At 40.2% G+C, this 21636-nt stretch overlaps 1 protein-coding gene across 5 annotated transcripts in view; it reads right to left on the bottom strand.

The window, feature by feature from the left end:
* PPEF1 (protein phosphatase with EF-hand domain 1) overlaps positions 1–21636 on the bottom strand; it is a 135638-nt gene that overhangs the window by 99287 nt on the left and 14715 nt on the right. For 4 of the 5 annotated variants that reach the window (XM_037020564.2, XM_073227603.1, XM_073227605.1 and 1 more), the window contains 4 exons: positions 17293–17410; positions 15023–15114; positions 14002–14114; positions 9281–9428 (listed from right to left, as the gene is read on the bottom strand). In XM_037020564.2, coding sequence (XP_036876459.1) covers positions 9281–9329 — 49 coding nt within the window. In that variant the 5' untranslated portion in view covers positions 9330–9428; positions 14002–14114; positions 15023–15114; positions 17293–17410. Of the gene's footprint in view, positions 1–9280; positions 9429–14001; positions 14115–15022; positions 15115–15315; positions 15340–17292; positions 17411–21636 lie in introns of those variants that run through there. The other variant, XM_037020567.2, reaches the window with a different exon arrangement.

The following is a 21636-nucleotide window of genomic DNA, read 5'->3' as shown; positions in this document are numbered from 1 at the left end:
AGAGAACAGGAACGTATAGAAGCTGACATAGAGAGAGATAAAAGGATCTCCAGGAATGAAACAACACTAAGAGAAATATGTGACCAAGCCAAAAGGAATAATATTCGTATTATAGGGATACCAGAAGAGGAAGAAAGAGGAAAAGGGATAGAAAGTCTCTTTGAAGAAATAATTGCTGAAAACTTCCCCAAACTGGGGGAGGAAATAATCGAACAGACCATGGAATTACACAGAACTCCCAACAGAAAGGATCCAAGGAGGACAACACCAAGACACATAATAATTAAAATGGCAAGGATCAAGGACAAGGAAAGAGTTTTAAAGGCAGCTAGAGAGAAAAAGGTCACCTATAAAGGAAAACCAATCAGGCTAACATCAGACTTCTCGACAGAAACCCTACAGGCCAGAAGAGAATGGCATGATATACTTAATGCAATGAAACAGAAGGGCATTGAACCAAGGATACTGTATCCAGCACGACTATCATTTAAATATGATGGCGGGATTAAACAATTCCCAGACAAGCAAAAGCTGAGGGAATTTGCTTCCCACAAACCACCTCTACAGGGCATCCTACAGGGACTGCTCTAGATGGGAGCACCCCTAAAAAGAGCACAGAACAAAACACACAACATATGAAGAATGGAGGAGGAGGAATAAGAAGGGAGAGAAGAAAAGAATCTCCAGACAGTGTATATAACAGCTCAATAAGCGAGCTAAGTTAGGCAGTAAGATACTAAAGAAGCTAACCTTGAACCTTTGGTAACCACGAATCTAAAGCCTGCAATGGCAATAAGTACATATCTCTCAATAGTCACCGTAAATGTAAATGGACTTAATGCACCAATCAAAAGACATAGAGTAATAGAATGGATAAAAAAGCAAGACCCATCTATATGCTGCTTACAAGAAACTCACCTTAAACCCAAAGATAAGCATAGACTAAAAGTCAAGGGATGGAAAAACATATTTCAGGCAAACAACAGTGAGAAGAAAGCAGGGGTTGCAGTACTAATATCAGACAAAATAGACTTCAAAACAAAGAAAGTAACAAGAGATAAAGAAGGATACTACATAATGATAAAGGGCTCAGTCCAACAAGAGGATATAACCATTCTAAATATATATGCACCCAATACAGGGGCACGAGCATATGTGAAGCAAATACTAACAGAACTAAAGAGGGAAATAGACTGCAATGCATTCATTGTAGGAGACGTCAACACACCACTCACCCCAAAGGATAGATCCACCGGGCAGAAAATAAGTAAAGACACACAGGCACTGAACAACACACTAGAACAGATGGACCTAATAGACATCTATAGAACTCTACATCCAAAAGCAACAGGATATACATTCTTCTCAAGTGCACATGGAACATTCTCCAGAATAGACCACATACTAGCTCACAAAAAGAGCCTCAGTAAATTCCACAATATTGAAATTCTACCAACCAATTTTTCAGACCACAAAGGTATGAAAGTAGAAATAAATTCTACAAAGAAAACAAAAAGGCTCACAAACACATGGAGGCTTAACAACATGCTACTAAATAATCAATGGATCAATGAACAAATCAAAATAGAGATCAAGGAATATATAGAAACAAATGACAACAACAACAACACTAAGCCCCAACTTCTGTGGGATGCAGCGAAAGCAGTCTTAAGAGGAAAGTATATAGCAATCCAGGCACACTTGAAGAAGGAAGAACAATCCCAAATGAATAGTCTAACATCACAATTATTAAAACTGGAAAAAGAAGAACAAATGAGGCCTAAAGTCAGCAGAAGGAGGGACATAATAAAGATCAGAGAAGAAATAAACAAAATTCAGAAGAATAAAACAATAGCAAAAATCAATGAAACCAAGAGCTGGTTCTTCGAGAAAATAAACAAAATAGATAAGCCTCTAGCCCAACTTATTAAGAGAAAAAGAGAGTCAACACAAATCAACATAATCAGAAATGAGAATGGAAAAATCACGACAGACTCCACAGAAATACAAAGAATTATTAAAGACTACTATGAAAACCTATATGCCAACAAGCTGGAAAACCTAGAAGAAATGGACAACTTCCTAGAAAAATACAACCTCCCAAGACTGACCAAGGAAGAAACACAAAAGTTAAACAAACCAATTACGAGCAAAGAAATTGAAACAGTAATCAAAAAACTACCCAAGAACAAAACCCCGGGGCCGGACGGATTTACCTCGGAATTTTATCAGACACACAGAGAAGACATAATACCCATTCTCCTTAAAGTGTTCCACAAAATAGAAGAAGAGGGAATACTCCCAAACTCATTCTATGAGGCCAACATCACCCTAATACCAAAACCAGGCAAAGACCCCACCAAAAAAGAAAATTACAGACCAATATCCCTGATGAATGTAGATGCAAAAATACTCAATAAAATATTAGCAAACAGAATTCAACAGTATATCAAAAGGATCATACACCATGACCAAGTGGGGTTCATCCCAGGGATGCAAGGATGGTACAACATTCGAAAATCCATCAACATCATCCACCACATCAACAAAAAGAAAGACAAAAACCACATGATCATCTCCATAGATGCTGAAAAAGCATTTGACAAAATTCAACATCCATTCATGATAAAAACTCTCAGCAAAATGGGAATAGAGGGCAAGTACCTCAACATAATAAAGGCCATATATGATAAACCCACAGCCAGCATTATACTGAACAGCGAGAAGCTGAAAGCATTTCCACTGAGATCGGGAACCAGACAGGGATGCCCACTCTCCCCACTGTTATTTAACATAGTACTGGAGGTCCTAGCCACGGCAATCAGACAAAACAAAGAAATACAAGGAATCCAGATTGGTAAAGAAGAAGTTAAACTGTCACTATTTGCAGATGATATGATACTGTACATAAAAAACCCTAAAGACTCCACTCCAAAACTACTAGAACTGATATCGGAATACAGCAAAGTTGCAGGATACAAAATTAACACACAGAAATCTGTAGCTTTCCTATACACTAACAACGAATCAATAGAAAGAGAAATCAGGAAAAAAATTCCATTCACCATTGCATCAAAAAGAATAAAATACCTAGGAATAAACCTAACCAAAGAAGTGAAAGACTTATACTCTGAAAACTACAAGTCACTCTTAAGAGAAATTAAAGGGGACACTAATAAATGGAAACTCATCCCATGCTCATGGCTAGGAAGAATTAATATCGTCAAAATGGCCATCCTGCCCAAAGCAATATACAGATTTGATGCAATCCCTCTCAAATTACCAGCAACATTCTTCAATGAATTGGAACAAATAATTCAAAAATTCATATGGAAACACCAAAGACCCCAAATAGCCAAAGCAATCCTGAAAAAGAAGAATAAAGTAGGGGGGATCTCACTCCCCAACTTCAAGCTCTACTACAAAGCCATAGTAATCAAGACAATTTGGTACTGGCACAAGAACAGAGCCACAGACCAGTGGAACAGATTAGAGACCCCAGAAATTAACCCAAACATATATGGTCAATTAATATTTGATAAAGGAGCCATGGACATACAATGGCAAAATGACAGTCTCTTCAACAGATGGTGCTGGCAAAACTGGACAGCTACATGTAGGAGAATGAAACTGGACCATTGTCTAACCCCATATACAAAGGTAAACTTAAAATGGATCAAAGACCTGAATGTAAGTCATGAAACCATTAAACTCTTGGAAAAAAACATAGGCAAAAACCTCTTAGACATAAACATGAGTGACCTCTTTTTGAACATATCTCCCCGGGCAAGGAAAACAACAGCAAAAATGAGCAAGTGGGACTACATTAAGCTGAAAAGCTTCTGTACAGCGAAAGACACCATCAATAGAACAAAAAGGAACCCTACAGTATGGGAGAATATATTTGAAAATGACACATCCGATAAAGGCTTGACGTCCAGAATATATAAAGAGCTCACACGCCTCAACAAACAAAAAACAAATAACCCAATTAAAAAATGGGCAGAGGAACTGAACAGACAGTTCTCCAAAAAAGAAATGCAGATGGCCAAGAGACACATGAAAAGATGCTCCACATCGCTAATTATCAGAGAAATGCAAATTAAAACTACAATGAGGTATCACCTCACACCAGTAAGGATAGCTGCCATCCAAAAGACAAACAACAACAAATGTTGGCGAGGCTGTGGAGAAAGGGGAACCCTCCTACACTGCTGGTGGGAATGTAAATTAGTTCAACCATTGTGGAAAGCAGTATGGAGGTTCATCAAAATGCTCAAAACAGACCTACCATTTGACCCAGGAATTCCACTCCTAGGAATTTACCCTAAGAACGCAGCAATCAAGTTTGAGAAAGACAGATGCACCCCTATGTTTATCGCAGCACTATTTACAATAGCCAAGAATTGGAAGCAACCTAAATGTCCATCTGTAGATGAATGGATAAAGAAGATGTGGTACATATACACAATGGAATACTACTCAGCCATAAGAAGTGGAAAAATCCAACCATTTGAAGCAACATGGATGGAGCTGGAGAGTATTATGCTCAGTGAAATAAGCCAAGCGGAGAAAGAGAAATACCAAATGATTTCACTCATCTGAGGAGTATAGGAACAAAGGAAAAACTGAAGGAACAAAACAGCAGCGGAATTACAGAACCCAAAAATGGACTAACAGGTACCAAAGGGAAAGGAACTGGGGAGGATAGGTGGGCAGGGAGGGATAGGGGGGGAAGAAGAAGGGGGTATTAAGATTAGCATGCATGGAGGGGAGGGAGAAAGGGGAGGGTGGGCTGCACAACACAGAGAGGACAAGTAGTGACTCTACAACATTTTGCTAAGCTGATGGACAGTAACCGTAATGTGGTTGTTAGGGGGGACCTGATATAGGGGAGAGCATAGTAAACATAGTATTCTTCATGTAAGTGTAGATTAAAGATTAAAAAAAAAAAAAAAGAAAGAAAGAAAGAAAGAAAAGGGGGATTACTCCTTGACAGGATAAAACTATTGGTAAATCAAAGATCAACGCATGCTTTAAATATCCTTAATGTTGATCACTTAAAGGGTGTCAGATGATCAGCTATGCAGGTACTCTTTTCTGATAATATTCCTTTCTCTTAATTAAAAAAAAAAAAAAGCAGTTACTGTGTGCTGACCTCCAATGAGTTCTGCACAGTGGTATAGAGGGCATGTCAAAGTGTGGGCAAAGGGTCTGTTTGTTTCTATGCAGAAGATCAAGGCCTAGCTTGGATACCCAGAAAATGAACTAAGATACGATAGGAGGAGGAGCTTCTGGCATCAGCACTCCGTGGAGGACTTGTGCCGGGGGATGATCATCAAAAAGTCTCCACAGGTATCCGGACGATGCTGTGGTTGTGGCTGCATCCAGCCCACCGTCTCCTGGACTTGCCATTGGAATGAGGAGGGAGATGTCTAGGCTGGCAGGTGCATACAGTGAGACAACGAATTTGACCGGATCTGTACTGTTGGAACTCAACCAGGAGTTGGGAGGGGTGCAAGTTGTAGCACTCCAAAATCTCATGACTATAGACTATCTATGGTTAAAAGAACATATGGGATGTGAACAGATCCCAGAAATGGGCTGCTTTAATTTGTCTGATGGTTCAAGTACAGTTGGACAATATCCATCATATCATAGATAAATTTTCACAAATGCCTAGGGTGCCTAAATGGTTTTCTTGGCTTCACTGGAGATGGATGGTAATTATAGATTTGCTTTGTTTATGTCACCGTATTCCTATTATGTTAATATGTGTGTGCAAATTAGTTAGTAGTTTAAAACCTATACATACTTAAGGTACTCCACAAGAAGATATGTCAAAGAAATAATCAATCCTCCCATGTTTCCTTCATATGCTACATCTATAGCTTTTCTTCTTCCTTCCTAATTACAACCCTTAAATAGAATTCGTGCCTCATATCGAATTTACCGAGTATCATAATTCCTCCAGGTGGTAAAGATACCTTGAGACAAGTGCTGGGCATAGAAGCCACAGGGCATAAATCTGCAAAGAAGTAAAAAGCTAACCTTTGCAAACAATATGGCTTCTCTCTCACTTACCAACTTTACATTTCCCTGTATGGCCCCGGAAGATGACTGGTTAGCCAGAGATGGGTAAGATTCCTCAAGGGAGGAACAACCTAAGACAGGCACAGTCACAGGGGGGCCATCAGGTGAGAATTTGGGGACCAACAGAGGTGAGGCGCAGAACCTCACCCCCCCTGCTCTGAGAGAAATCTTCTGCATCCGTGGATGTCTTGCTGCCCTTGTCTAGCCTGGATTAACACTTAGTCCATAGGCACACACCTGATCATCTGATCATCTACATTTGCCCTCTTACAGCACTAAACTATGTTTTCTACCTTTATCTTGCATCTACCTACCACTTCAGCATTTTATTAAAAATAAAAATAATAATAATAATAGGAGAAATGTGGGATCAACATATAAATCAAGTACAAAAATCAAACGAATATTCATATTTGACCTGATTGTTTATAGGTCATATTACATGATCAAAACCAAAAGTTTCTGTGATGACTGCCCTTGTACTGTTCACCATGTAAGAATTTATTCACTATGTAAGAATTCGTTCACCATGTAAGAACTTGTTCGTTATGCTTCAGAAGATTGGAGACTGACGAGAATTAGGCTTGAGATGGATTAATGATTGTACATTGAGCGTTGACCCCCCTATACTGAATTTTATTGTTGTTAACAACCATTTGATCAATAAATATGAGAGATGCCCTCTCAAAAAAATAAATAAATAAATAAATAAACATAAACTTTAGAAAATAAAGGTTAATTATATTCACTCAAAAAAAAAAAATCAAACGAATATTCATATTTGACCTGATTGTTTATAGGTCATAATGCATGATCAAAACCGAAAGTTTCTGTGATGAATGCCCTTGTACTGTTCACCATGTAAGAATTTATTCACTATGTAAGAATTTGTTCACCATGTAAGAACTTGTTCGTTATGCTTCAGAAGATTGGAGACTGACGAGAATTAGGCTTGAGATGGATTAATGATTGTACATTGAGCGTTGACCCCCCTATACTGAATTTTATTGTTGTTAACAACCATTTGATCAATAAATATGAGAGATGCCCTCTCAAAAAATTAAAAAAAAAAAAAAGTTAAACATTGAGCTACCATATAACCCAGCAATTCTTCTCCTAGGTATATACTCAAGAGAACTAAAACATGTGTTTACACAATAACTTGTATATGAATGTTCATAGTAGCAGCATTGTTTACACCAGTAAAACATTAAATAGAATTTTTTCCAAAGAAGATGTATAAATGGCTAATAAACACCTGAAAAGATACTCCATATCACTTGTCATTAAAGAGTTGCAAATGAAAACCCTGAGATACTACTTCATACCCACTAGGATGCATATAATCAAAAGGGCATTTCCTCAAAACGTTAAACATAGAATTACCATATAACCCTGCAATTTCACTCCTAGCTATGTACCCAAAAGAGTTGAAAACGGGGTCTCAAGCAAGTATACATGCACTCATGTCCAAAACATCACTATTCACAGCAGCCAAAAAGCTAGAAACAACCCAAATGTCCATCAACAAATGAATGGATAAACAAAATGTGTTATATACATACATGGAATATTACTCAACCTTTAAAAGGAATTAAGTACTGATAGATGCTCCAACATGGATAAACCTCAAAAACATTATGCTAAGTGAAAGAAGCCTAACACAAAAGATCACACTGTCTATAATTCCACTGACGTGGCATGTCCAGAATGGGTAAATTCATAGAGAGAAAATACAGATTGGCGGTTCCTATGGGCTGGGGGGAAAAGGAAATAGGGAGAAGTTGTTTAACAGATAAGGGGCTTTACTTTGGAGTGATGGAAATGCTTTGGAACTAGATAAAAGTGGGGGTTACACAACACTGTAAATGCACCAAAAGCCACTGGATGGTTCCCTTTAAAATTTTTCATTCTTTGTTATATGAATTTCACCTCAACAAATTATTTAAAAGAAAAAGCAAGCCCAAAATCTAAGCTAATGTTTCCATTTACATGATGCAACATTTTAAAAGTCGAAAAGTATTTCAAAAAGAGAGTGTTTATTTTACAGGTTGGGCTTGGCCTTTTTTTTAAAAAACCTAAGAAATTTGGCTAAATTTGAAGTACTTTGGGTAATCCCAGGTATACAAAGATCATTACTCTTTTATAATAAATTTCTACCATAGAGTTAGTTTATATGGAATTTTGAAAGATTTATTTCATGATGTGCTTATAGATCTGAAAGCGTTGGTGCATCTCCCATGTCCCTACTGGCAAGGATTAGCTTGCTAATTCAGCAGCACAAGTCAAATGGGAGGGAGAACAGCATTTCACTCCCAAAGGAAAACATCCTGCACCAATTAGTATGGAGCACTCTGCAACCTAAACTCTCCATTATTAAGCCTGAGTAAACTTCCAAAATCAAGATGTGGAATAGAAATTAGGAAAATTATCTGTAACCTAGATAACAAAGGAATGGAGCTTAAGAGCAAATCATTCACATAATCGTCCCAGCTTGTTTTTATTTTAATTTGCTTGTGGAAACTACGTCCTTTAAACACACAAGTATCAGCTAGATTCTAGTAGCTCTGAGAAGGAACCTCAGTACAAAATAAAGAAAATATTTAAACCTCTAATTTATATGGGGTGGTTGAGGGCATGTCATCTATTTAGCAACAAAACACTTTTGGGGAAGTAGATGATCTGGTGTTTCCCAAATTCTACCTACAATAATCTAAAAACATGAGGCAAATCGTATGAAGTTCTGTGTTGAATAGCTATTAAAAATAGTCTGATCATTGTTATAAAATCTAATAAAATTTCAATGATGCTACTAAATGTCACATAGGTGTGGATATAGCTATTTATAAGTATATTGAATAAACAGACATAAATTTTTAGAGGCTTTCTTGTTCCCTGCCACTGAGTTCTAAATTAAGATTTTATATTGGTACATTTTCAACTGAAATCAAATCAAACACAAAATATCTCCTAGATAATGCTTTATGGTACATTATAAATTCAAAGCCACATCTTTCTAAAGGAAGTTTCCCATACTATCCCAATATTTAACCTTCAGTTCAAGAAATGATGCCTCGTGCAAAATCACCCAGGGCAGCTGGAGAAGCAGGTGAGTAAAAGAGAAAGGGGGAGAGACTGAATCTGGCTCACTCTCCCCTTTTCATTCATGCACGCTCCTGGCATTCACCTGTCTCAGATTTCTGGTCTTTCAATGAAGATGAAGCACTACAGCCCATGTCTTCGAAATTGCTCACGTAATGGATTCAACATCTCATTCCAAAAGTGTGTGAAGAGCCTCCCTTCATGCTGTGAAGAGCCACTCCTCAGCTGATCCGCTTCAGTCATAGATTTGATGAGGAAGACGTGAGGGAGGGAGAGAGGGAAGCACTGTTAACAAGGTATCTAAGGGCTGCTCAGCAGGATTCATTTTATGCTTCTCAACTGCTATTCACCATGTGATGTGGAAAGTGATCAGACATAATCTAACGCTGGTTTATTTTCCAAAACACAGCAGCAGCAACAAAGCAACTATAGATTGCTTTTCTGCTACACATAAATTATATTTTCCCAGAGTCTAGGTCAGATCAAGGTCTGTATAAAATAAAGCATTAAAGACGAAATGATAAATGGAAGTGTAAAAGCGTACAATTTTCTAGTTGAAATATAGGGAATGGAATATGAAGGCTCTGACGTAATTCAACTGTTTTGGTTTTAAGCTCCAAATAATGAAATCTATTTGAGCTTTTTGAATACACAGATTGGAGGCAAAAACAACATATTTAAACAACTATGCCAAAATTCAAATCAAAATGAGTTCCTTGACGATATTTCTCAGTCAGTTGGGGTGCTAGTTTTTAAAAAACGAGGCTCAAGAACTGCCCCAGACTAAGAATCCCACATCAGAAATTGTGGGAGTGCCCTTTTTAAACAAGCTCTCCAGGGGTTACCAAGCCTCCTCCAGGCCTACCCATACACTCACAAGTGGAAACTGCTCAATTGCATCCTCCACAATCACTCCATGGGAGTGTTTCTCAGAATTCTTTTCTGTAGTATCCCACCTCATGGCTTTCTTGGGTGATGTTTCCTTTATTTTGTGATGCTCCAAACCAACCTGATCTAATTTATTTGCATTTCTTGATAGGAACAAAGTCAGAGAACAACCAACTTGGGACCCTACCAGGCATGCCTATTTTACCGTTAGGACTACAGTAAGAGCTTCGAAATTTTGACTCAACTAAAGAAAGGGGAAAATTAAATGAGCAAAATATTTGAATTACAGAAATGTTTTTAAAACAGTAATAACCTTAATAAACAGAAATTCTGATCAGAGCTTGTCCTGATTCTTTAATGAAGTGAATTAATTAACCCTCCGAAACTTTGGGTTATTCCCAAATTCAATAGGCATTTCTTTCATATTCTCCTATCTACATCATGGATAAAAAATGTCAGCAAGGCCAGCTCCAGGGGCAGAACGACTCTGTGACATTCCACTCCAGCCCATTCTCCAGGGACCCCACAGATCCGTTACATCCTTACTCTGAGCTTATTTGTTCACTTAGATGGTAAATTCGCCTATCATAAAGTCTTACTTATCTAGGAGACATCCTGGGAATTTTTGCTAAATATTTTAATGTAATTAAGATATATATTTGATACCTTTGACATTCCAGGGTATCCCAGCAGCAGCAGCAGAGACATGAGAGGAGGAGGAGGAAGAGGGAAGAAGGAAGGATGGAAGAAAGATAATCAATTTGGCATGATTTTTAATAACAGAGTCTTGAAAGTTTAAAGGTACGAGAGAACTTAAAAATTACCTTGAATTTACACAAAGTGCAAGGAAGTGAGGCAACCTGCCTAATGTAGATTGGTTGTATTATAGACGAATTCGTTGTCAAACTGTGGTGCACAATGCATCACCTGGGGAGCTTTTAAAACTCCCAGTGCTCAGACTGAACCTCATTCAATTAGAATCTCTGGGGTTTTAAAAAATACTGATACCTGGGTCCCATTCCCAGACATTCTGATGTAATTGGTACTGGGTGGGGGTTGGGCATGAAGATTTTTTAAAGCTTCTCAGATGATTCTAATGTGCAGCAAAATTTGAAAATCTCTTATAGAAATAATGTCTTAGCAAACCCATAATGATGCCTAGTGATCATCACATTTTCCTCTAAATGCTTTGACTCCATCTGGAACAGAATTTTTCCAGAGGTCGTATCAGGCTGATAAGGCCGTGGCTTCTGGCATCTACTCTTTTCTCATTTTTGAAATTGAGGCACTATTTACCCATCAGCTGCCTTCCCTCTATAAGCAGAAATTTCTCAAAAGTTATCTGCAGTGCCTATGAGAACACATCTGCTGGGACCTTCATCACCCTTTGAAGTGGTTCACCTAGTCCTGGTAACCTTCTCCAGGTGCCCAGATCCGTGCTCTCCAATACGAGCATCACAAGACTTACTGGGGAGGTTATTAAAAACTGCAGACTCCCAGGCTTTACCACCAATACTTAGATTCAAGCAGTCCCTTGGGCCTGGGAATCTGCAATTAGAGGGTAACCTTCAGAGGACCTTGACACAGGCAAAGTATCTCAGTTTGAGAAATACTGCTCTCCCTGTCTACCTCGGGCTTTGCTTACATCTTTATGCTCTTTTTCTCTACCCCTTTTTATGACTACATAAGAACTGGGCATTGAATAGGCAATAGTAATTCAACCATAGGAAGTGATATTTTTCAATCTCAATTTTCCTTTTCCAGGAAATAAATAAATAAAGCAGTATCTCTCAGAAAAAGTTTTGCTATTAGAATTTTTAATTATCAAATAATAATTATTAAGCAAGTCATTTTTAAACTGTTTTTCTCCCTAAGGTAACAGGGTAAACAAAAAAAGAAAAAGAGTCAGTTCATTGTAGGTCTTGCCACAAGAGCTGATTAAGGCCAGATGCCACTTCCTAACCCTAACACACTGCCCAGCCTAGATGGCAATCACCCACTTAAATCAGGCAGAGAGGGAAATAAGTTTTTAAGCAGTGTATGTGCCTCTGAGGGCATCTCCAGCCAGCTGCAAAGGTGATAAAAAATGACTTGGGGATTTTCCTTTATTCGGGAAATCTAATGGATTTCTTCCATTTCCTACCTTCTGTCAGCATTAGAAGTGGAGTATAACAACAAAGCAAAACTGAAGGAACAAAATAGCAGCAGACTCACAGACTCCAAGAAGGGACTAGTGGTTACCAAAGGGAGGGGTAGGGGAGGGCAGGTCGGGTGGGGAGGGAGGACGAAGGGGATTGTGGGGTATCATGATTGGTGCACATGGCGTGTGTGGGGACACAGGGAAGAAAATGTAGCTCAGAGAAGACAAGTAGTGACTCTGTGGCATCTTACTACACTGATAGACAGTGACTGCAGTGGGGTATTGGCGGGGGACTTGATAATAAGGGTGAATGTAATAATCACATTGTTTTTCTTGTGAAACCTTCATAAGAGTGTATATCAATGATACCTTAATAAAAAAAAAAAAAAGAAATGCTGGCTTTTGTGAGAAATTCCTACTCTTGACTCTGGCCCTGAGGAACCCAAACCCAGAACCCATAGTCATTCAACTGGCACTACATCCCAGCCCCCAAAGTGGGAGTTAGGTAGGCAGGTCTAATCCTTCCCCCTTGGACGGTGCAGATGTGAGCAAGGGGGACAAACACCCCTTAAGGCTCACCTTGCTGCGTTCTCTTTGGTATTCAGGAAACGGGGGTTCTGTCACCTGATGTCTGTGACCCAATACAATGAAAGGGCATAGAGTGGGGCATGGGAGTCCCTGGTAGACAGTGCTAAAGAGGCCCTGTGGATAAAATGAGAGTTCCTGTGGCCAGGATTCTCACTGGGCCCTGGTTGACTAGCTCACTGCACATCTGTGGGCAATACATGGCCGTTGACTCTATAAAAAGAGCTCCGCCCAGTGCTCTGGGCGCGACACCGTGGCAGGGCTGCAAGGCTGCAGGAGAGCAGAGCAGAGGCTGGCATGGTGGCAGCACCAAGGACAGAGGCCCAGAGGATGGCTGTGTGAACAGAGGGGCCCAGAGGACAGCTGTGCAGACAGAGGGGCCCAGAGGCAGAGACTAGCTTGCTGCCTGCAGACTCGCTCTGAGTGAATGGGATTCTAGTGACTGACCTGCCACCTGGAAATAAACTTGGGTATAACCCTTTCACCCCAAGAATGTTTTGCTGTCATTTTCTTTGGTCACACTGAATCCATAGTGAACTTGCCTGGGGCTGAAACCCATAGGCAAGACAGGCCCCTTCCACCACTGCCTTCCCAGTGGAACACTGTGCTGTGTCTGGGCTCTTAAATGAATAAGAGGAGTCTGCAGACTGAACTGGTAATGCTCCCTGAGTCTCATCAGATGAAAGGGATAAGAAAAGGGAGGGAACAATACTGACCACCAGAAGGTGTCTCAGAGTATCTGTTGTTCAATCAAGTAGGATTTTAATCAGAAGGCAGTTTGGCCTGGTGACAGGTTTTCCAAAGTATGTTTGTGGAAGAGTGGTTCTGTGTGGTTTATGATTCCACGAATAAGGCAAAAAAAGGTCCCACCATCAAATAAGTTCAGGAGAGACAGGATTAAACAGGTTTCTTCCGTACAGGATTCCTCGGCACCTTCAATATGTTAACATGCATCTCTAACACGAATCTCTAAAATAAAGTGCTAGTGTCCACTATTACCCAACAGCCTAGCAGGGCACCCTTTTGAGGTAAAACACCTCAAGAACATGTATTCTTCCTAACTGCCTACTGCTGGCCCAGTGGAGCCTGGGGTTTAGAAGTCAAACTAACTGGAGTATAAATTCTTTTCAGCTGGTCTTTAATTCCTCTGTACCTCAGATTTCTCATAAGAAAATAGGGATAGTAATACATACCTTACAGACTTGTAGTGAAGACGAATGGTGAGCTCAGTAGTGGAAAAAGCTGACTTTATAAAGAGCAATTCTTAGCTGATGAGTTGGACGAATCATTCATGGGTGGGCACCTACTGTGGTGGAAGTGTTGAAATGAGATTTGTGTTTGCTAAAATCTCCTCCTTCAGAATGTATTGTCTGGGATCTTCCAGAGGCTAAACCCCTTGGGTGTCTACTGATTCTAGGATAATTTGAAATTCACAAAGATAGGGACCCATCTTGCCTGAGAGCACTGTGATCTGAAAGAATGCTATACCAGTAATAATAAAATTAGCTAAAATCACTTCTGTTGATTAAGGGATTTACCTTAATCAATTTACCCAGAACAGTGGGTACTTCCTATTTGCGTTATTCCAGGTACTCTTCACAGGGACCTTCAAGGTGGTATCATCACTTCCATAATAAAGGTGAAGAAATTTATTTAAGGAGTAAAGAACAAACCTGTTCACTGGAAGGTTAGCTATGCCTTGGTTTCAGAACCCAATCTGATCAATCTTTGTAAGCACTAAATCACTAAAGAGAATTCTTGATCATTGCAAGGAATTCTGTTTCCCTTTCTTACAGATAAATGGAAACCCTGTGGTCCTCTAAGACAGCAAGAGGCCAAGGGAGCTAAAGGAAGATTTCTGACTATAAAGTTACATAGTGGGGCTTGGGGCATGTCAGACAAAGGGCCTAGAAGGGTTTCTCAAAGTTTCCTTCCCTCATTTCTTGCTCTCACCCAAGTGACCAGAGTTTTCCAGACAGTGAATTCATTTGAAATAGGTTGCAGCCTTTCAAACTGCAAAGTCATCTGTACATCTTTTTAATATGATGACAACTGATTTGCAAAGAGAAAATTTGAGAAAAATCATTCCAAGAAATTGCAAAACAATAAAATAAACTCCAAGGAGTGCACATTTCGTTTCGTTGCTACACAATATATGTTTATAATGTAGACTCCTGCTTGCCCAAAATACCTAAGAACAAACAAACATATTACCTGTTTCTTCTGCTTGGCCAGTGCAGATATTTTACTCCAGATATTTCAGGAGAAAAACAAGGAAAAACCTTCTCTGTGAGGGATGCAGAGATCTGAAAGAAAGAAGTATAATTCCAGCTTTCTCTGGAGCACCCCACCCCCCCACAGATACGTACACACATGCATGCACTGCACACATCTCACATCTCCACAGCTCTCTATAGGGAGAATGCTTGCTTAAATGAATCAAGAAATAAATACACATGCACACACACAAAGAAATAACTCAAACAGGCACAGCTACTTTGCCTTACAGTCTGGAAGACGAGCCCAGAGCTACAGATCTGGGAGAAGCTGGGCTGGCCCGTGAGCCGCACTGTCTGCCCCAGTCCTGCCCTGTCTGGGGAGGAGATAAAGGGACATGCTCAAGTAATGGGCTGTGGTCACATGATTGCTTCCAAGGGCACCAGGCTCTGTGCAGGCAGGACCAGGCCACTGTTTGCATAAAATAACCTGCATCGATACAAAATACAAAATGAATTTTGGTACTAAGGGTAGAAAAGCATTCAGTGGCTGACTCTTTATGTCAGCCAAGGTTGATTTTTAGGAAACACTGCAGTGACCTGGGTATGATTAAGACAAGCGGGAACACTAAACATTCCTCCTGAGGCCGTGACAAGGCATGGGTTTAAGGGAGAGGTCTTTGGGTGCTGTGCTGCAAATTCATTTACATGACACTTTTATTCCTCCAGCTATTCAACTAGGCTGCTTGTTGGAGAACCTATCTGTGAAAGGGAGAGAGTCACATCTCTTCATCAGCAGAAAAGAAAAGGAAGGTTGACCTGCAATTTTGCTGAGTTTGAGAAGGAAGAGGAGGAAGACATTTGAAAACGCAAGTGCCGATGTGAGTGCTGGATGCTACCAACCCCAGTCCTGTTCTTTCAAGGCAATCCAGAGGTGATCTTCCTCTCAGTCATATGCTGATCTCAGCTGCAGCGACAGCAATTTTCCTCCCAAACTCTTCCTGGCTGGTTACACAGCATTTGCTTTCAAGCTTAATGGCCTTAGGCATTGTGAGCTAGGATTTGAAGGACTCCAGCCAAATTATTTCATAACCCCACCCAAGTTGCTCTTTAGCCGATTCCTCTCCACAATTGAGAGCCACAGGAGATCCAGTAAAGTAGTTATCTAGCTTGCTAGTTAATCTAATGGAGTCACTTTAAAAATAACTGGAAAGGCAGCTCTGAGCTTCTGTACTCCTATTAGCATATTAAATATTATCAGAAGGCCTCATTATGAGACAATACACCCTAGGTTTCCATGGCAGGAACTCCAAGACTAGGACCTGGTGAGGCTGTCAGACATATTGTGAATTATAGCAGAATTACCTGGGCTCCCCCTAAAATAGTGGACAATGTCACCCTGTGACTTTTTTTCCAGCCAAATGCCTATTCAATCCACACTGATTAAATGATGGCTATGCCTGGGTACAGTTCTTCAAATGTCACCTCCTCTGTGTGAAGCCTTTCCTGAATCACGAAAGGGGAATTAGTCACTCTGTCTTCTGGCTCTCAAAGCCATGTGTGTGTCCAATTATAGACCTTCCCAAAGTGCGCCATAATTTGGCCTTTACATGTAAAATCCTGAAGGGAAGGGAACCATCTCAAACCTCTCAGCATCCCCAGCACCAAATGCATGAGGTACTCACCAAATAGTCGTTTAATCACAGAAAGAGAGGAAAGGAGGGAAAGAGCCCATGATTTCCATGGTAATTTTATTGACCAGCCTCTGGACAATGAATTGGATTGCCTGTGCCCTTTATATGATTTGTCTAAACTTAGAATTTGCTTAAAATGAAGAACGTCACTGGATTTTTCCATTCTTCAAAGAACACTAAAATGTTACTTTGAGCACCACAAAGTAACTGTGTCCAGGCCCAGGAAGCTTGTGAAATATGAGCAGTTTACCTGCAACGCTCAATCTCTCCCTTGTGAGGTAACCAGCCTTCTCATTCTCTTCTGTGTGTCCAGCCTCCAATCGTTAAATGAAGCAGCAGTGATGTATGTGAATAACTCATAGTAATGATAACATTTATTGAGCATTTATTATGTTCTAAGCATTTGTTAATTCTATATGTATTAGTCTTATTTAGTTCACACATCATCCTATGAGGTATATACTATTATTATTCCTATTTAGGCATTAGGAACTATAGCCCAAAATTAAACAACCAATGAGTGGCAGGGCTGGGATTTGAACCCAGGCACGTTGACTCTAGAATCCCTACTTACAATCATTACACTACACTGCCATGGTCAGCATCTTGTGTGGTTACAAAATGAAGGTTCCAGCCTCTTCTCAGATGTTCTCTAGCTGTCCTCCAGCTGACCAGGGGTATGTTCTCCCAGCCTGAAAAAAAGAAAAAATAATGGGCAAAGTAATGTTAACAGTTCTAAGCTCACTAACAGACTTACATACTAACATTCAAGGTCGGTCAATCCATCTCTCAGTGGGAACATCGTCATAGGAAAACAGCCAACAGGAGAGATGGGAGTTGGCTCTCCCCCTTGGGAAAGGCCATAGACTACCAAATCGTCCGCAACTAAGATGCCTTGTGCTCTTCAATTCAGCACATTTGAATTGAGCATCCCCTGTGTGGCAGCCATTGTATTGACAGAGAGGGACATAAATGAACAAAATGGACATGATTAGGGTGGGAAAAACACAGAAGTAAATAAGCAATTAAAATAAAATTACAAATTAAAATCCATCTCCCCTATTGGAATATAAACTCCAGGTAACTAAAACAGTGCCAGGCACAGAACAGATATTTGTTATATGAATAAATGACAGCAATACAGTATGACTAAATATTTAATAGTTCAGGTAGGGGGCACAGAGAAAGAGCCCTATCCCGGCAGGGAAGTGATGGGGTGCTCCTGGCTGAGACCTGAGGACTGAGCGACCAGAAGTTAGAAGTTAACCAGAGGAAAAGTGGCAAGGGAGAGAAGAGGATGTTCTTGAAGACATGTACATTTTATGGTACTTATCAAGGATGTGAAATGGGAGAGGTGAAATAAAATTAGAATGAGCTGAGTTCCTGACTATAATGCTGCAATTAGACTTACACATGGGTAGACAGAAGTGCCCACCTGCTCTGACTGAAAAATGGCAGCTTCTCCACCTCTACAGGCTGTGCTCACTCTTTCTCAGCTGTCTCTGCTGTCTCTCCGTCCTCTCACTTCCCTACTCCCCTACTGGGTTTGCCTTCACCTTGCAAATAAACTTGCTCTCGGATGCTGGTCTCAGGGTCTGCTTCTGCAGGAACGCAAAGCAGCACACTCAGATAGTCTCTAGTAGTAGCAAGCTATGGACACACAGAAGAGAATGAGAAGGCTGGTTACCTCACAAGGGAGAGACTGGGCATTGCAGGTAAATTGCTCCTATTTCACAAGCTTCCTGGAGCTGGACACAGTTCCAATTTCTACCAAAAAATGTAATTCTAGTAGGCAGTTCCTATTATGGGTCATGACGCACACTGGGGAATATGCTAAATCTAGGTAAACCAGTTGGATTTGGGAATAGACAGAGAAGAAAACGACGTGTGCAGATCTGTTCGGTGGTGAGTACTTAAGGTGTCTGTCCAGTCATGGCACCTGACACCTCTACCCCTGATAGCACCAAAGGGGGAAAGTTCAGATGGGGCTGGCCAAGTCTCAGCTAGCCTGCTGGTTCTGGGGCCAGTGGTAAGCAATCACACCCAATTCCAGCTTCCTAGCACCTGGTGGCCTCTAAGTTGGGGTACCTGCCCCACAACAGATGCACAGAAGATATGTTGAGCAGAAGAAAACAAAATATTAGAACTCATATTTTTATCTACTTTCTTATTTCTTTTGAAATATTCTATTTTCAAGTATTTTTGGTAATATACACACATATATGTATGAGTTCAGTGACATTAGTTGTAAATAAATGAATATACCTGCATTAGGGGTCCATTCCAAAAAGCTTTTACTGTGAGAGGTTCATGATCAAAAACATTCAAAGAACCTTGATTTAGAGCCTGCTTCTTTTTGAAGAGAAGGAAGGAATAACAAGTAATTCTACATTTCAATAAAGAAAAAGGATCAAGCATATTTCCAGGGATGACATCTGGGTATTGAAAAATTACATTAAGTGGGAGAAAAGAGACAGCAGATTTCACAAGTATTTAAATCATTAAAAGAAATCCAAGGTGGGTTATAAACCACTATCAGGTAAAAGAAGTCCATAAAGGCCAGTGCTAGCCAGATGTCTCTGTCGGGATTACCTGGTCAGAAGCCACAATGACAGGCTGAAACAGCTGTCATGTGTTGAAGAGTCTAAGTCAGCTTTGAAAAGGCCCATCTTGGGTACCAAAGCTGAGCTTTCCATGGCTGTACTTCAATAAATAGACGATTAGTAGACATCAGAATTTAAATTTTGACCACTACTTAATCTGACCCTAACTTGATCCTAGATGGCTTGAATTTAAAAAAAAAAGTTCTCCTTAAGTTAACCCTGAATATTCATAAATCAAATCAAACAGTTCCAGTCTGTGTAAGATGGAATAAGGACACTCCACTCCCTCTGTGCTGTCTCTCCCACAGAAGGAAGCTACCCAACCTGGACAGAATCCATGGAGCAGCCACTTGAGGACTATGGCAGGCAGACTAATAGATGGCCCCCAATAATCCCTGCCTCCTGGTATCCATGCCCTTGTGGAATCCCTTCCCTTTCAGTGTAAGACTGGTCCTGCTGACTGACTTCTAACCAAGAGAGTATGGCAAAGGTGTTGAGATATCACTTCTGTGATTTGGTTATAAAAGATTGTGACTTTCTGTCTTGCTGGTAGACTCTACTGCCTTAGCAACTTGTGTGCTTTTGAGGAAGTAAGCTGCCATGTTGGGGGACCCACGTGGCACAGGACTGAGGGAAGTCTCTGGAAAAATGCCAGCAAAGAACTGAGGCCCTCAGTTAAACAGACTTTAAGGAACTGAATCCTGCCCACAACCACGTGAGCTTGGAAGGAGAGTGTTTCCCAGTTAAGCCTAAAATGACTGTGGCCCGGCCAACACCTTGATTGCAGCAGCTGGTGGGGATCCATATAAGATGTGCCTGGATTCCTGACCCACAGAAGCTGTGAGGTCATAAATATGTGTTTAAGCCTCGAAGGTTTTTGGCAATTAGTTACAAAACAATAAATAAGTAACACAAGGACTCTAAATAGCAGAAGGCAGATTGAGGAAGAAGATCAAAGTTTGAAGTACCATCAAACTGGGTGGTGAGCTGACCATTTTTTTTTCCCTCCAGTTCCCACAAACTGGATTTGAGGAAGCAGAAATTCAAATTAAAGCCACAATGAGGTAACACTGTACACCTGTTAGCATGGTTTTTGAAAAAAATATGTAATAATACCCAATGCTGACTAGGATGTGGAGCAACTAGAACTCTCATACTTTGCTTGTGAGAATGTAAAATGGTATAGCTACTCTGAGAAATAGTTTGGTAGTTTCTTACAAAGTTAAACATACACTTACCATATGACACAGCAATCCTACACCTGGGTATTTACTCTAGAGAAATGAAAGCTTATATTCACAGAAAAACCTGTACACAGGTTCATATGATCAAATACTGAAAACAGCTAAACATCCTGCAATGAGTGCATGGATACACAAACTGTGAGATATCCATATAGTGGAATATTACTTAGCAATAAAATGGAACTATTGATGCATACAACTTGAAAGAATCTCAAAAGCATTATGATGAGTCAAAGAAGATAGGCTCAAAAGGTTATGTACATTTATATGACGTTGTCAAAAAACCAAAACTACAATGATGGATAACTGATTAGTGGTTGCCAGGGTTTAGGGGTGGAGAAGCATGTAACTACAAAGGCATAGCAATTTGGGGGGCAATGTTCTATATCCTGATTATGATGGTAGTCACACTAATCTATCCATGTATCAAAATGCACAGAGCTGTATGACAGTAAGTCAATTTTACTGTACACTCACTTAAAAAATATTTTTTAAAGTTTCAGAGCTGGCTCTAGTTTAGTGCCTTTGGGTGTGCAGATATTAAAGTCCCCACAGGCTGACTGGACTGCCAAACGCCTTCCTAAATCACAGCCAGAAGCAGTGCCTTCTGCTGTAAGCTACAAGCACTAAGAAAAACACTTGCCTTTCCCTCTGATTTCACTTTTAGCTCTCTAGCCATGGGCAAAACTCACAAAATAGATGCCAGTCAGAAAGCACACCCCGTCCATTCTTTATTCAACAGATACTTACTGAGCATGCCCCAGCTCTGAGGCAAGGATACAAAGGTGAATACCTTCTGATTCATTTCCCTACCAGGTTCGCAGTGTAGTGAAGGACACAGGCCTGTCCACAGATAATTTCAAGGCAGGAAGTATAATATAGAGATATGCCCATATACTACTGGAATCCAGAGGATATTAGCTCTACCAGGGCAAGTTGGGAAATGTTTCATAGAGCATAAAAGGTGGAGAAATGCTGTCCAAGGAACATGTTATATTTGAGTAATGTTTCCTGAGACTGGGGGATAGAGGGTGTGTAGAGCAGAGGATTGGCAAGTGAACTTGGAGAGGT

This window comes from Manis javanica, chromosome X (assembly GCF_040802235.1).
Source record: "Manis javanica isolate MJ-LG chromosome X, MJ_LKY, whole genome shotgun sequence".
In the NCBI taxonomy this organism is placed as follows: domain Eukaryota; kingdom Metazoa; phylum Chordata; class Mammalia; order Pholidota; family Manidae; genus Manis; species Manis javanica.
This window is presented reverse-complemented; position numbering and strand designations above follow the sequence as displayed.